The 16,380-nt window shown below is 28.7% G+C and overlaps 1 protein-coding gene across 1 annotated transcript in view; it reads left to right on the top strand.

Moving 5' to 3' along the window:
* The first annotated feature begins 11,212 nt into the window (after window positions 1–11,212).
* Window positions 11,213–16,380, top strand: part of LOC123305393 (lachesin-like) — a 98,613-nt gene continuing 93,445 nt past the window's right edge. The window contains exons 1-2 of the mRNA XM_044887099.1: window positions 11,213–11,335; window positions 12,133–12,202. Of these exons, the coding sequence (XP_044743034.1) occupies window positions 11,213–11,335; window positions 12,133–12,202 (193 nt within the window). The remainder of the gene's footprint in view (window positions 11,336–12,132; window positions 12,203–16,380) is intronic.

Raw genomic sequence — 16,380 nt, 5'->3', positions numbered from 1 at the left:
CTAAATTTGCCTTCACGCTTTTACTACCTTAATCATTTTAACTACAATATTTATTTCAATTTGGAATTGGAAGATACTGATTCATTGCACATCATTTGCTTCATTGCATATCAAACTATAAAACAAGACATGCAACAAAACAAGACTAGAAAATTTAATTAAAATGGATTAAAAAGCGGAAGTCATAAACTTTCGAAATAATTGTTCGGCTATTGTCTTTATACGTCTTATTGTCTTTGAAACGGAATTTTAGAATGAAGTCCCTAAGATTCATAAAAGTGATTCATACGCGTATTTCTGAATATTTAAAAGCCAACTTTACTCTATTGTTCGTGATATAAAATGTATTCTTCTAAAATAATAAAAAACATTAAGTCGTCATTCCTATTTAACTTAAAGTTTTTTTCCTTCAAATTTTCATTCAATTATTCAGAATAAAAACTCTTTATATAACTTGCTTCAACTACTTTTAAAACACACCAGTCCCTAATAGCTGAGTTGAATAATGCATAATCAAGTTCGAATTCGATATGCCTAGGATATTGGGTCCAATTTCCACCGTCACAGAAAATACTAATTTGGTTAATATTTGTGACGAGCTGGTGTATTGCACGGTATATGCATAAATTAGGTAACATATAAGCTTTTTTATCTTTTTTTTGTGATGAGCTGGTGTAGTGCATGATATATACTTCATGCATGAAGTAGGAACCTCTCAAAATAATTGAAAAGTTGAAACCAACCGCAATACAAATTTTTATTTATTTTTATACATAAAAGCTTTTGTTTCTTTTCCTGAATATACGAAAATTAACATTTTCAGAGCTTTTAGAGCAATTTCCCAAGCTTGTTTCTATTTTCAATTTCTGAACAAAGTAGTTTGCTGTGGATAGACTAAAATCTTCCATAAAAATATAGACTAAAAACATTTCTAAAACCTAGAAACATTGAGTGCTAATGATAATAGACTGTAAAATGTGTCACCATTCTTATAATGCTTGTGATAGGTAGGTACTTCAATGATACTTGTATTATGTTTGACATGATATCATTTATTTTATTACACATTACATAATAGGTATAAACTACATATTGTAAACTCAAACAATATTCATAACAACTGACCTTTTATTCATTTTATAAAATAAAGGAAGAAAAGGTGCTCTAGTAATTTTGTATTGCGTTGACAAAAACAATGAATCATTTTTGTTTGTATAAATGAAAACTTTCTATGTTTCATTTTGTATTTGTATACAAATTCAAATTGAACAACAGAAAGATTATTAATAATAATAATATACTGTATGGTCACGATAACGTTGTATTTATAAATAAGAAAAAAAAGTATAGAGACTCTTTATAGCACGGTTATTCCTCAACAATACGTATTTTTATCGAAACATATAATTTTAAACAACGTTCGATAAAAACGTGAGATCAATTTACCAAAGATCATTTTCTGCCGTCGACCATACCCTATTGTACCTAGAATCAGCCTCACCGATTGTACTTCAAGACGCTCTCTCCTACTTATAACATTTACAATCCACCAAGTTTCTCTAACAGGCATCCTTTTCCCTGACACCTAGTTATAGCATTAAGAAGAATTTTTATTTAAGTTCGAGGGCTGGTAGTAGATCCGTGGTACAGCACTTTACTCAATCCACGATTAATTACGGTGCGTCTTATTCTTTACCTTCGCAACATTTTAAACTGGCATATGGCATAACAACAAACCCACCACTGATTTAGGAGGAATATGATTTGGATTACTGTAATAAACTTGTAAATAAATGAATAGTAACAGCAAAATTTTGTACTTTGAAACACTATTCAGAAAAAAAAGCATATAGATAATAATTATTCTTTCTACTACTTGCTTGCCTTAATAATAATTCTCTCTATTGCTCCAAACACTAAAAACTGCCACTTTTGCTTTAGTTAGAAAAAAATTTATATTGATATAATTGTTCACTCTACTGCTTGCTAGCCGTTTAGTAACTAAAGCTTTATTTTCAACGTATTTTTATCCAGTAGCTACAGCTATCGAGATACTAGAGAAGGAGTCAACGTACATTGTATCTTTGGTACTATTTCTTACCCTTTTGTCATATATTTATGTAATTTTGTTTCCACACTGTACATAGACATACTGGAAACCCAAATATAAATAGATTAAATATGAAAATGTTTTAGCTCTCGTTTTTGTTAATTTTATTGTCATTGTATTTTTAAAATAGAAGAATTATAGCTTCACGTATAGATATGACTTTTTTTTAAAAGTATCCGAGATGACAGGAAAATATTTTTAACTATACTTATTCACACCGTGCATGAGTTTTATTTCAGGCGTTTCCATGGTTAGGAAACACTACTTTACTAATATAATTTTATGAATGTACATATAACTCTATAGTTTGTATTTATGGTTTACATTGAAAATTTAATACTATTTTCTACCAAATTTTAATAATTAATTATTGTTAATTTATATTTAAAAAATATGCAATTTTGTATCACAATTTCTAATGCAACAAGTTTAATCAATAAAAAAATCAATAGCACCAGGACTCAAAATCGGCCCACTTGGATTCTTGTGGAGCGCTTTATCGAATTTGGCTATACGAGCTCTAGACACAGAGTCATCTATTTTTTAATTATTTGTCAACATTAACTTATTTATTTACTATTTATGTTTTGTTTACAAGAGTTTGTATACAATTTTTTTAAAACGTGGAACCCTTTCGGTTACAGTTGATGTTTATTTATGATACAATGCCTTAAACATATTTGGAAAAAATCTTGTCAAGTAATCTTTATTAAAGAGAATTGCAAAAAGTACACTCCAGGACTCGAAACTGAACCTCTTAGATTCACGACAAGCGCCTTATTCAATTTGGTTTTACGTCTATACCACTCTTTATTTAAAATTACTAAACAAGATATTTGTCTACATATGTTTACGCCATTCTATCATAAATAAACATCAACTATAACCAACAAGTTTAATTAATTGCGATTTTTTAATAATTTTAAATTGACATTTACTATACCATTTAAATGTAAACAATCGAATTAGTCATACTTTAAATTAAGCGAATGATTTTATAAGATGACAGCGTTGCGGTCGATTCAGTTGTACCCTCCACTTACTAGGCACTCAACGCATAGAACTAAGAAAAGTTATGCATTTATAGGAGAGTCCAACAGAGAAGTCAGGTTTAAATTTTCGACTAATTTAAACTTTCGAATAGAATGTTTTTACGCTTTGAGATTTTTTTACAATGATAAAACTATATTTTTTAAGAAAGTGTGAACAGGCGAAGATTAAGGGTAAATCTAACCTGAGAAAATAATTTCGATTTTCAACTTTGATGATATTGGACTTTGTTATACCTAGTCCGAAACTTTTAAATAATTAAATTAAAAATCTTTGACATTTCGAAACTAAAGCAGATATTGAAAAATTGTTCGTCTTTATTTCGTCAGGTTATATCATAATTCATCTTAAATTGATTTATCTTTAACAGAACTGAGAGGTGAAAGGATATTAACAGCAATTTAACATAACCAAAATTGCCAAAAATCAATTATCCACATCTTATATTTAACGAAAAAATTTGAATATTAAAAAAAAAAATACTTTTTAATTTCAATAAAATTGGATAGGGTTATTGATATTTGTTAATCTTAGAACTCGGACACAAATTTTGGGAATTGTTATTGATTAATACTAATAATAAAATCCTAATATTTAAATTGTAGACATACTATGACCAATTAATAATGAATGGCTGTAGGTTTACTATTTGAAAAAATATTATTTAATAATTCTTGGTTATAAAGACAAAACAAACCAATTGCTAATACATCCCTGCATTTATGCCTATAAACACTGTTTGTGTAGGTGATATATGTGCCTAAAAATGATTAATCAGGTAATAAAATAAAGGCATTTTAAGATCATTTACAAATTGAACTTGTCCCGTATAGAATTTTAAGATCAGTTTGTAAAGTCAATTCTACCCCTTGTATTATTTCTTTAATTAAGGAGATAATATTACAAAAAAATAAGAGGCATTAAAAATCTCAAGAACACGCTGCTTTAACAAGTGGGCTAAGAAGTACAAAATCAATTTTATGATCACGTAAAATTCAATGGTAAAAATTTTTTTTGCTCTTCAAAGAATTTGGCAATTAGTTTGTTAGCTGTATTGAGCACTCCTCTTGTTTTTACTTTGACTTTTCAATCCGCATGATAAAAAATAGATTTTTTGTTGTTTTTAGTATTAACTAATTTTTAAATTAAATACTTAAAATTGTCGCTTCCATCAACCAAATATATGCCTTCCCCGTACCTTCACCATTCAAATTTGAACTTCGTTCAACAAAATCCATTTTAATATCCGGAAATGAGGTCTGACTCTAAATGGTCTGTGATTGGATGGATTTATTGATTTATCAATTACCAATATCTTGGAAAGTATGCATCAGATCTAAATTTAAGAGCTTTTTCGTTCGTCTTGATGAACTGAATCTTCTTGTACGTTCTTATAGGATCACTTAAAGAACATATTGTATACATACAGCATCTAAAAAAAAAAAAAAAAACTATATATATTCAACCAATTATAGAAATTAACCAATTATGCTATACGTTTAAAGAACTTAAAGACTTTAAAGAGCTTTTTTTTTATTAAATACATTTCATTGAATTTTCTTTTTACCAGAATCATAAGTTTGTAAAAAAAAAAAAATGTTTATGAGGGTTAAAACTGCTTATAATTAAAAGACGAAAGTTGTCGTTACTTGCCAAAGTTGATGTTGTACGATGAATCATGATGTTAAGGGAAGGTGCATTATCTAGAATCCAAATTTTAAATTTATGTGTTTTTTATGATGATGAATTCAAATTTCACAATGGAACATGTCTCTGTTTAGGTACATTTATTCTTATACATTATGAATTTTTTTGAAAATTTAAATATTCAGCAACTATCGATAAAAACGTATGAATATTATGACGTTTGCAACTCTTCCAACTTTTTGACTTGTTATATCTCAGAAACGGGGGCTCTTAGGAAAAAGTATTAAGACATTTTTATATATAATTATCAGATCTACAATTTTTTTCTGAGCTAATATTATCATAGAACTTACTGTTTGCTGAAAATCACGAAAAATCCGTTTTTGTGACCTTTGGCCCCGCGTAAATTTTTTCCCACGATTCAGATCGATGAGGTCTTTTTACATTTCATTTATGATAGTATTTTGAACAACCCAATTTAATTTGGCCGGACAGTATGACTCTAGGTTCCACATCTTACCTTATATTGAATAAATAATAGGTAATAGTTCAAACGTACCTTTATAAAACACCTACCTATTGTTTAACTGATTTAAACATAAAATAGATTAACATTATTATTATTATTATTATTATTATTGTTATTATAGTAAATTTGCCTAAATAAATCCGTTTGGATTTAACCTGTCCAAACCCAAAATATCCTAACACATTCCTATATTTGTTACAATAATATCACTTCAACACATTATCCTATGTTATACGTAAAACTCACCGTCCATCCATCTACCTTTCAACAGTAAATAAAAGCGAAGGGGTCGCTGTTTTTTGTATTCAATGACATCAGTTTGTTATAATAAATATTTTAATATTATTTATAATACATATAATTTCGTAAAGAATTTGATGTTCAATTTATACGACCTATAATATACTGTTTCCAAAATAATCATAAAAATTACGACGACGAAAATTGAGGGAGTGAGGGGTCGTTATATTTGAAAATATGATCGCTTTCATAACCATAAATCATTGAAAATCAACTTTATTTAGAGTGTTTTAAAAATAGCATAAACTGCATTAGTAAATAAGAGTATGGAAGATATTTTTTTAGAGGAAAACACAGAGCAAACAAGTGAAAATTACAAAATTTTAAAAACCCCCGGCAAATGAGATTTATACCTTTTAAACCGATTTTCGGAAACTTAGCTATAAAATATTCTCAATGAAATCGGTTGGACCGTTGAAGGGCTACTATGCTACTGAGAAACACACAGACGCACAAATAATCACTTTAAACTTACAACGTAATTATTTTACCATTTCACTTTTTGAAATGAATTGAGCCAGGTTTATTTGACCATTCATCTCCATACTAATTATTTATATGTTATAATCGCCAATTTTAGTTTTTCCTGGGTACGGAACCCTAAGCTTGCACTTGAAACATACCTAAGAACACTCTCCGATAAATTACCTTTAAAATGAAACCAAAAAATTAAAATCCGTTCATCCGTTTTGGCGCTTAGATGCCACAGACAGACACACACACTAACACACACACATAGCAGTCAAACTTGTACCACCCCTTTTTTAGTTCGGGGGTTAAAAAGAGTACTGTTGTATTTAAATTTTGTTTATTTGTTTATTTGAAAATTGAGAGTCAAATTTATCAATATCTATCTGACTTAGTTTGCAAAAAATCGAAGACTAAATAATTAAACCAATATTTTCAATCCTTGATATATTGAATACTAAATCGAATATCGAAAATTTATTTTTCTTACTTTCTGTCTAAATTTGTCAAGTTATATATAATTTATCTTCAAAATCTAAATGTAATTAAAAAAACAAAAAAAATTTATTCCTGAAATTACTTTAGCATTTTGACATGCACATCCTTGATGAAGTAAGTCGACACAGTTCTCTATATTTTTTAATTTCTTTGTATAAAGTTCTTACTTTTTATGAAATAGTTCTTTTTTATCTTCAAATCTGGATGAAAATTATCAAAATATGCTTCTCGTACTTTCTTGACTAGGAGTCTTTCTAGAGTTAATCTTCAATTTAAAGCAATCACTTGGAAAGTAACTCTATAAACTCTATATGCAACATTTGTGTAAATGTAAATGTAATGTTATTTAACATCCCTACAAAAGACATAATGGTTTAAGTTACCCCTCTTAATGATGTAACTAAAGCCAGCAGTATGAGCTGAATGATCGTGTGCTAATTAAGCAAACCTGAATTTAAACAAAAAAGAAAAAAAAAATTAAAAAAAAAAAAAAAAAAAACATTATTTTATAACTGGAATGCAATTTTGAAAATAAATAATTAAAAATCCCCGGCACTCATCTTTCTAAATTTAGCCACCATTTAAAAAAAATCACAAACGACTAACTAAAATTGAAAAAATTTCTTCGCATTTTCAAATTAATAGTTAACGAAAAATTTTTCATTAAAATGAAAACTGATTTTTCCAACAGTTTTTTGTTTTTGTTTTTAGAAATGTTACAGTTTTCATTTATAGTTTTAAAATAATTCAACAACAAAATTATTATCGTAAATGTGAATATATGTGTTTGTAGGAAAATTTTACACATAAAACAATAAATAGGACATTATGAACCAACAAATAAAATGAATGTTTTAATAGAATGCTAATAATTGCGACTCATCAAAAAGTACAAATTAAATAATGCACACATTTTGAATACCAAGTGTTTCAATGTTTCAATTGAAAATCAACTTTTTCAATAAATACGCAATAAATACTTTTACAAACCGTAAGGTCAATGAGGTTTTATCTGACAAATTTGAAGGTTAAAGTAGTTACCGAAATCCAAATCACCATTGAAATTTGCACTGCTGAACAACACCTACGCAATTTTTATGTCCTGAAACCATTTACCCCTAGAAGTGGTCAAATAGAAATATTGTATTCAAATATTATTTGTAAGTGTATCCGAGTTCTAATGTGAGAGTTAATGTTTATGTGTTTATGTATGTACCGGGTATAAAATAAAATATTTACCCCCGAAATAGGAAAGACGTAACAATTAAACGCAAGTTTCATGTATTGCAGCTTGAAACGGAACATGTTATGGTGATTGGGAACTTTACCTTTACTTTTAAGACAAGACCTCTTCAAATTCGACAGTTGTTCCTGCTTGAAAAAGTCTATAGCTTTTGTTATGACCTAAACACGTTGTTGAAAACTGATAAGACTCATCAGAAAATATATGCCAAATTCTACATTAATTTTTTTGTATTAGAGAACGACTAAGTTTTCGATAGATATATTTTTATAGTTAAAAATTATTGGCTATATCTTTCTGTTATCAGAATTTCTTTGTAAGGGGTAATTTCCAATCAAAAAATTATATTTTTTATGAGCTATGAACAATAACTCACTTCGAAAAGGCTGAAGTTGAAGGTTGAGAATGATGAAGGTCAAGAAAATTCACTTCATACAACGCACTTAATCATGCATTACAACCTTCAATTTTCTTCTTTTTTCAATACCAGTCCGCCCTTAAAAAGTGCACAAGGGCATTTTGTTTATAGAGAAACTATTTCTGTTTAACAAGTAAATTAACAAGTAAATGAAGATGTATCAAACTGATATGATGGCTTAAACAATTACATTTTGATGTATGTCTTGGAGACGTGAAATACATCTGTGCGGCAGGCTTAACTATACAACTTTTGTTATAAACTTTTTTTCTAATTTTCTATTTAGTTATTCTAAACGACCAGTATTTATTTGACACTGTGTATGTTTGTTTGTACAGATGAAACATATCGTATGCACACATATATGAAAATATGAAAGTACCAACGAGGTTTAATAAATTACCAGTCTTGACAACATTTAGCATGTAATGAAATCATAAACAAAACACAAAACTCATACAACAAATTTAATACACTACAGACAATAATAGTTTGTGTACGTTTATATAACTAAATGGTTATACAGAGTGTCCAGGGAGTAACGGACGCCACTGTTGCATCAGGTAGAATATAAAATTCTGAGAAGAAAGTTTCTCTTCCATTTTTTTATCCGATGAAGCGATAATTACTTATGAATTAAAATCGACATCCAATTAGAAGCAAGCTATAGCGTTAAGAGGGTGGGGGGAGGTGAATCAGTAAGAAACTGCTAGATTGATGCGTAAGAGCTTAAGTGCATGAATGTGCAGGAAGGGGCGGTTGTAAGTGTATCGGATAAAAAAAGAAGAGGACTTTTCGTTTTAGAATTTTGTTTTATTATCTGATGCAATAACCTGGGACAGCCTGTACAGTGTTTCATCTCATCGTCTAGGTTTGTCCGTGTAAGAAACAACGTTTTTGTTCATTGGGAGCAACTAGACTTTAGCTTCTTTTATTACAATCTTTGTTCTCCATTCAAATATAAATGTTCTCTAGTCTCACACAATTTATTATATCCAGTGAATCCTATATGTTTGAGCAATCTTTCTCTCGTTAAGCACATGAAAAATTTGCAGCCTTTACTATCACATTATTTATGCTACCAGGCAGTAGTTGGAGCAACTTCTCTAATCAGAAAGTTTGCATGTTGCACATGTTTTATTGTCACTTACAAGTTTTAAATAATAAATAAAATTTCGCTGGTCCAGCAATCCTGTTGATTATTACCTAATTAATGTTCTACAGACCACCGAAATGAAGAAAATCTGGACAAATCATCGATGAAAATGGCACCTGCTTGATCATAAAGTGTTTTGCGATGAGCTTCAATTTTTAACTTCCTAGAGTAAGTTAATGTTATGGGGCCGATTTTCAAGCCCGCAATATCCGAAATAAACCTTTTCAATGTGATGTCTGTGTGTGTATGCACATATTTGCATATGTTCGTATGTGCGTATGTTCGTTCGGATTTTGCGCCTCGATTATCTCGCAAGCCAGTTATGACATTAACAAGTGACTGGGCTTATTCGCAGCGTAATTTAAGAACTGAAAGAAGTTTTCAGCCTAATTAGTTGAGCCGTTTTTTAATGGTAATAAAAACTGGAAAAAACTGAATCAATCGAATCTGAAAAGTGGATAAAACACTTCATTTATCTGTGGAAATAGTGATCGTTGCAGCACTCTGGGAAGTTAGTCGTGTGGCTAACAGGGGTCGCACTCACATGACTTCAGTATCACACCGACTATGTACTGCCAATTTTTTTTTGTTATATGTTATGTTTTTGTATATTTTGTTATGTTATGAAAAGTGATAAAAAGACCTGTATAGTTTCTATGTGGAAATTTATCGTTTTTTGAAATTTTGAATATTATCACCACAAACAATGACTTGTAACTCCATACTCTTCAGATTAGCTCATTCATCTTCACCATTTGATGGTCCATTTTTCAATCAATTATTCATCAATCATCATAAGTGGCTCTTATTTAAAATTGTTCCATTTTTCGTGAGTTTTTCTTGCAAGCCCAATATGATTTCTCTTTATTATAAAAGTTATTTCTTCTATATCCAAAGTTATAACTACTATAGTCATTTATAACGATATCGCGATCTGAAATGTCACAAAATCTCTCATAAAAGCTTACCTCAATTGGCTCATTTGGAACTGCACTGTACCTGGTAGACCGTTGAAGAAACATCGGATATGCTATTTCTTTAAAAAAAAAATTGTTTATTTTATAAAAACAAACAATTGAATGTTTTTTCATAAAATCAATACACTGATAGACCTATTATACTGAATTCTTTTTCCATTCGCATGCAGTATGTTGAAAGTAAGGCAAAACTGATTTGCATTATGTGGTATACACAGTACACACAGGATGTAAAGTTTTTCAAATTTATTTTATTACAATAGTAATAACTTTTTCAATGGATACGTGTATGTACGGCAAAGTCGAGTATAACACAGCTCCAAATTTTTACAAAAAAACCAAGCTCACAAAATGAAAAAAAAATAATTCATGAAAAGTTATTGGATAATTAAAAGTTGTCAATGGGTATAACTGAACGAGTGATAGAAAGGTAGTGAGAAATAATAAATAGTAAAAGTAGTAGTAGATTTTATGTATGGATGTTTTAGAAATGCATCCCATAATTCTCATACCTTTTTCAATTTTAGATGTTGATGATTAATAATTATTGGGAATTTGTATGTAAAGCTTTTATGTACGTCCCGAAAACTAAACAAAAAAAGCTGGATAGCAAATCAAAATCATGCATTTTTGTTGGTTATGGTCTTGACACTAAAGACCATCGACTTTATGATTCTGAAGCTAAAACTACTTTTATCAGCCGTAATGTCGTTTTCTACGAAAATAAAAACTTTGAAGTCAATTTTTCTCCGTTTTTATTAGATTTAGATCCGAAGTACCGAAGAAGTGTGAGAAGCATCAGATATGGTCCAGGAAATGACTGTGAATGAAAATGCCAATGAACCTGAATTAGCCGAAGTTGTGAATGAAAATTTAGACGAAAATCAAGCACTTCGTAGATCAGCACGGATACCAAAACCGAAAGCTATGCCAGATTACGTATAATATCAGGTATTGTGCTCCAATTACGCAGATCGTGAATCGGTTTCCGATGTATTAAATAGTGCTGATACAAATTCTTGGCGTGATAAAAAAAGAAGTTCAAGAAAAAAAAAACTGGACCTACTACAATTTATTGCGACAACAAAAGAGCAATAAATTTGATTATAGAAATCCTTGTTTTTTATTTTTATATATTTTCTGAAAACAGACATTGTACTAAGTTAACGATCAACGGTATTCTATAATCTTTCAGGTCCAGCCCAATATTTTGTATTATGTTATTATCGATATGTGACAAACTAATACATGGCATAAACTTGTATTTTTGGAATATGAATTTATTGCAAATGTTGTTAACAGTTTCCACGAGCTTAATATTTTGGTTGTTGTTGCAGTGTAAGAACAACATATTCAGTCAGAATTCTATTTAATGGTATTGATTGGTATCTCTGTTGCATCAGAATTAAAATTGATAGAGTAAATTTTGATTTACTTATTAACTTAATACGTAGTTATTAGATCTTATATTGAAACCTGTAACTAAAAAAAATTAACCAATCAGTACAATAATAAGTAAACAGGGTATATTTATGATTATTTATATTGAATTTGGTCGAACAAGTTTGTCGATATCAGAATTAACTATCGAAATACCAAAGATTAATTAATTAAATCGAATTATTTTATTATTGTGTATTACCGTCCAGTTACATCATAATTCACTTTCATAAAAATCGAAAAATTTCTTACTTAAGGTCTTAACGTTTAATTGATTTTTTTTTCTTTTTCTATAGTCATTAAATATCGTGTATATCAGCCGATCTGCCATAAGACCAATGCTATTAAATATGCCTACTTTTAGAAGTAAATTCTTTATTTAAATAATCGGTCAATTCGTACGTATTTAAACTATGGGTATGTAAAAAAAAAAGAAACTTTTTATTAAAAGTTGTTACCCTGCTGGTACTGCCTAACCAATTATTTATTTTTCTCTATATAAATCCAGCTAGGGAATTAAAGTTTATTATTTTAATTGTTTTGTTGAAAAAACTTTAATGCCCATTTTCTCCGAAACTATAAAAAAAAAAGTGAGTTAATTTTTTTCAGGTTCCAACTTCAACTAGTGGTTTTTCATAAAACAATCTAGATTTGATTGAATCTTCATTTTAACAATCTTCATTTGATTGAAGAAGCAAAAAAATTCCATTTTAAATTGGCATATCTCGGTCAACTTTGTTGCTAGAAAGTCGAAAAAAAACGAAAATGTGCACAAATACTTCAGTTAGAATTTTTTATTTTTATTTGATGTTTGTAATTTAAAAAAAATTGATTAAAACCCCCAACTACCTCCCAAAAAATGGGTTAGGTACGCCCGTGACAGGTTCACTTTTTTTACAAAGTGTTTACACCCCAATAAACAACTGTGGAAAATTTCAAAGATGCATTAATTTTTTCCTTTTAGATATTTCGTTTAAATATATTATTAGCAGTTCTAATTTTTACAATTTATGATACAGAATAAAATGTTTATTTTTATGGAATTTTGAAAATAATTAAAGAGAAGTACTTATGAATCGGTGAGAAAAACTTAATCATTAAAATTAAGTAATCTTACGAGATAATAAGACATTGAATTATTTCAAAAAATTCATAAAGTGTTTTCTCTATAATATCATAATTGATTTCTATTAACGGATCAGAAAATACCAAGGTTCAATTCTTGACATTATCAAAAAAGCCAGTTCAAATAAGTGCATGATCATAATTTAACCATCCTATTTATTTACACAAATTTTTTTTTAATCGAATTTGATTTGTATATATATTTAATAATAGCATAGTTTATTAATTAAAAATTTATTTAATAGAAATATTAATAATCAAAAAAAAGATTTTTACATTGTCTAAAAACTATAAACTCTAAAAATTCATGACATGATCAAAAATGATTTTTTATATTTTGATTTTATTAAATATATTATATTAAAATATTATTTACATTATTTATTTATTATGTAGATATACACCATACAAACTACATAGGTATATTATTTTCGTAATTTTCAGTTTATTTTATTACATATAATATGTACAATAATAAAATGGAACAAACAATTAATTAACGTGGAATTTATGTAATTTAATTTACACTAAACTAGTTGTAAACTAAACATCACCACTATATGTATGTGTGTAAAATTTATATATTTATAGGAGAATAACATTATTATTTAACCCTTTGTAGGTAGGTATTTGTATATTTTAAACTTTCATTCTGGCAAATACCTTCGACTTTTCCACATAAATAAGGCTAGATTTTTGGACTTTGGAGATAGTCAAAAATAACTGTCTGCGTATGGTACCAGAGTACCTAGGTACCAATATTTTCGGGATTAGCTGAATTTTGGATTTTTCTTTTTTATTGATCTTAAGAAGTATCAATAATTAACACAGGACTCGTGGTAGTAAAATAACGGAATGAATTTCTGCTTTATTAACTTAAATTCTTTAATTATAATACCAAATCATATTAAATTTGGAGCCACACTAAAATGATTTTAAAACGTTTTCTTTAGTTATTAGAAGACAGTGGCGTAGCGTGCCTTGTCGGGGCCCCGTATAAAAATTTTTTTGGAGGCCCTTATATGAAGGTAAAGATTTTTCACAAAAGAAAAAAAATATTGTGAGAAGTAATATTTATTTATCACATAATTTACCCATTTTACAAATAAAAATCGAATTTTAAATATTCACTCTCCTTGCCTTTTTATCGGCAAACTGATTTATTAAATCATTTATGGCTGATGATGATTTTAGTTTTTCTAAAGTTTCTGCCTCTATGGACAATAGTGAGATGTCTGACAGCCGTTCTTGTCCCATCGAAGTTCTTAAGTAATTTTTTATTAGTTTTAATTTTGAAAAACTTCTTTCTTCCGTTGCGGTTGTAACTGGAAGGGTCAAGAATAAAAAGCATGCTGTGATTACCTCGAGAAAACTGGATGCAAGACTATTGAATTTTACTAGCAATAATTCAATGAGTTCTTTAATGGAATAAATTTTTTTAATTTCAGAATTTAAGCATGTTTTTAGAGCCTTTAATTGGTCACAAAGATTAAGTGAGATGTCTTTACTGTATTTAGCAGACAGTTTTCCGGAAGCGTTTAATATCTCTTCGCTTGAAGAAGATAGTAGTTTCTCCGGTTGTAATATTTCGAATATACTACTCAGGTTGCAAAAGCTCTGAAATCTTTCTTTAGTTTGAGAAATTAATATATCTAAACAGCAATAGTATACATTGACTTTGAAATAGGATTCCGGGTCGGAAATTCTCTCATCTTGTGATAACTCATCAAAAAAACGCTTCGTTATCTTTCGCCTACTGTTTTTAAAAACAGTTGTTACCCCCCACTTTTTTGCTAAATCTTTGGATTCATTTAGCAAACTATTAAATATTAGATTATTAAATTATTATAATTAAATTAGATTATTAAATTATTATAGAATTTTGTCATTTGTAAAATAAAATAAATTAGAAAGTTTTTATTCTTTTTCCTTACACACTTTGGGGGCCCCGTGGCCCGGGGGCCCCGTATAATTGATACGGCAAATACGGCGGTAGCTACGCCCCTGTTAGAAGAACATCTAACGAAGTGTAAACAATGGCAAAATATGTAATTATAAATTATATTCCTAAAAGGACATGATTAAATTCTCCTCAGGTAGTTCTATAACACTAAGAAAAGTCGATATAGAGAGATTAACACTATTAAAGTTATCCTAGTTCTAATACGAAGATAATCGACTCTTCAAAACTCTCTATTTTATCTTTACATTCAACAAACCACAAGAAATTACAAAGATTTGTAATTTCTATAGTAGTGGAGAGTCGTTTATCCGTCAGATAAAAAACAAATATCTCAAAAATTTTAAGCTGGAGGATCATTTTGAAATTTATTAGTTTCTCAACTTAAAAAAGGCAGTCCTCTAAATATTGCCTATGGTCAGAGCAAAGAGACCATGTAAACACTACGTCCTGACACAGTTTTTACTTGTAAATAAGTCCATCAAACCAACGATACATGTAAAAAAGTATTTATCTATATATCTCAAATAGATTGGATATTAATGAAAAATTCTCAACCATTTAAAATTTAAAGTTTTAACTTTGATCTAGATTGATTGAAATAAATAGCCGAATTTATTGGATTTTGCTGCTTAATTATTGAGAATTACAATTCGAGAACAAATTGTCGTACTAATTATAAAATTTTGACGAAACTTTGTCTCAATATTAGCACGAAGTAGTTTATGGTAGATAGGTTTCATGGTCTTTTTGAGGCCTTTAATTAGACTATTAGTTTCACACATTCTTTATAATGTAATATCTTTTATAATAAACAATTCAAGCATACCCAATACAGTAGAGTATTAACGGTCACGTGTATTCGTAGTCATAGGCTATAATTTTACGAAATTGTTTATAAAAATGGCTAAAAAATAGTTTACGAAAGTTTGAACACCGATGACCTTCGTATTTGTTCTTGCTTAGTGTAATTAATTTTTAGTGTTACAGAACTATTTAGACTTACAGAATATATTAAGAATTATTATTTTATTAAATTGAATATGTTGTATGTTTGTATTATTATTACATAAACAACTCATAAAAATTAGTCATTTGTGTTGTTAAATTAATGATTTGGGGCCTTTACGAACCTCCAAGTTGAAGGAAACGAAACTTAATTTACTAGTTGATAAAATAAAGTTAATTTTCATTTCCCCCGAGTTAGCCGTAATTAATGTTGAAAGACATGCAAAAAAAAATTTCTAGAATCCTAAGTAGTTGAAAAGTTTTAAAAATTTTTTTGGTTTTTATAACTTCACTTCGTTTTTATTCCATGCAAACTTGCTGCCATTATTTCTCATGTACTGTGTTTTCAATAGCATTCTTCTTATATATCTCACAGACATAAAAAACGTCAACAACCATTTCAATTTACCGCCATCAATTTTCTAAATGGTTGGCAAAAATAATCATAGAA

This window comes from Chrysoperla carnea, chromosome 1, assembly GCF_905475395.1.
Source record: "Chrysoperla carnea chromosome 1, inChrCarn1.1, whole genome shotgun sequence".
Taxonomy (NCBI): domain Eukaryota; kingdom Metazoa; phylum Arthropoda; class Insecta; order Neuroptera; family Chrysopidae; genus Chrysoperla; species Chrysoperla carnea.
The sequence above is the reverse complement of the archived record's forward strand: the minus strand, read 5'-3'. Positions and strand labels throughout refer to the sequence as shown.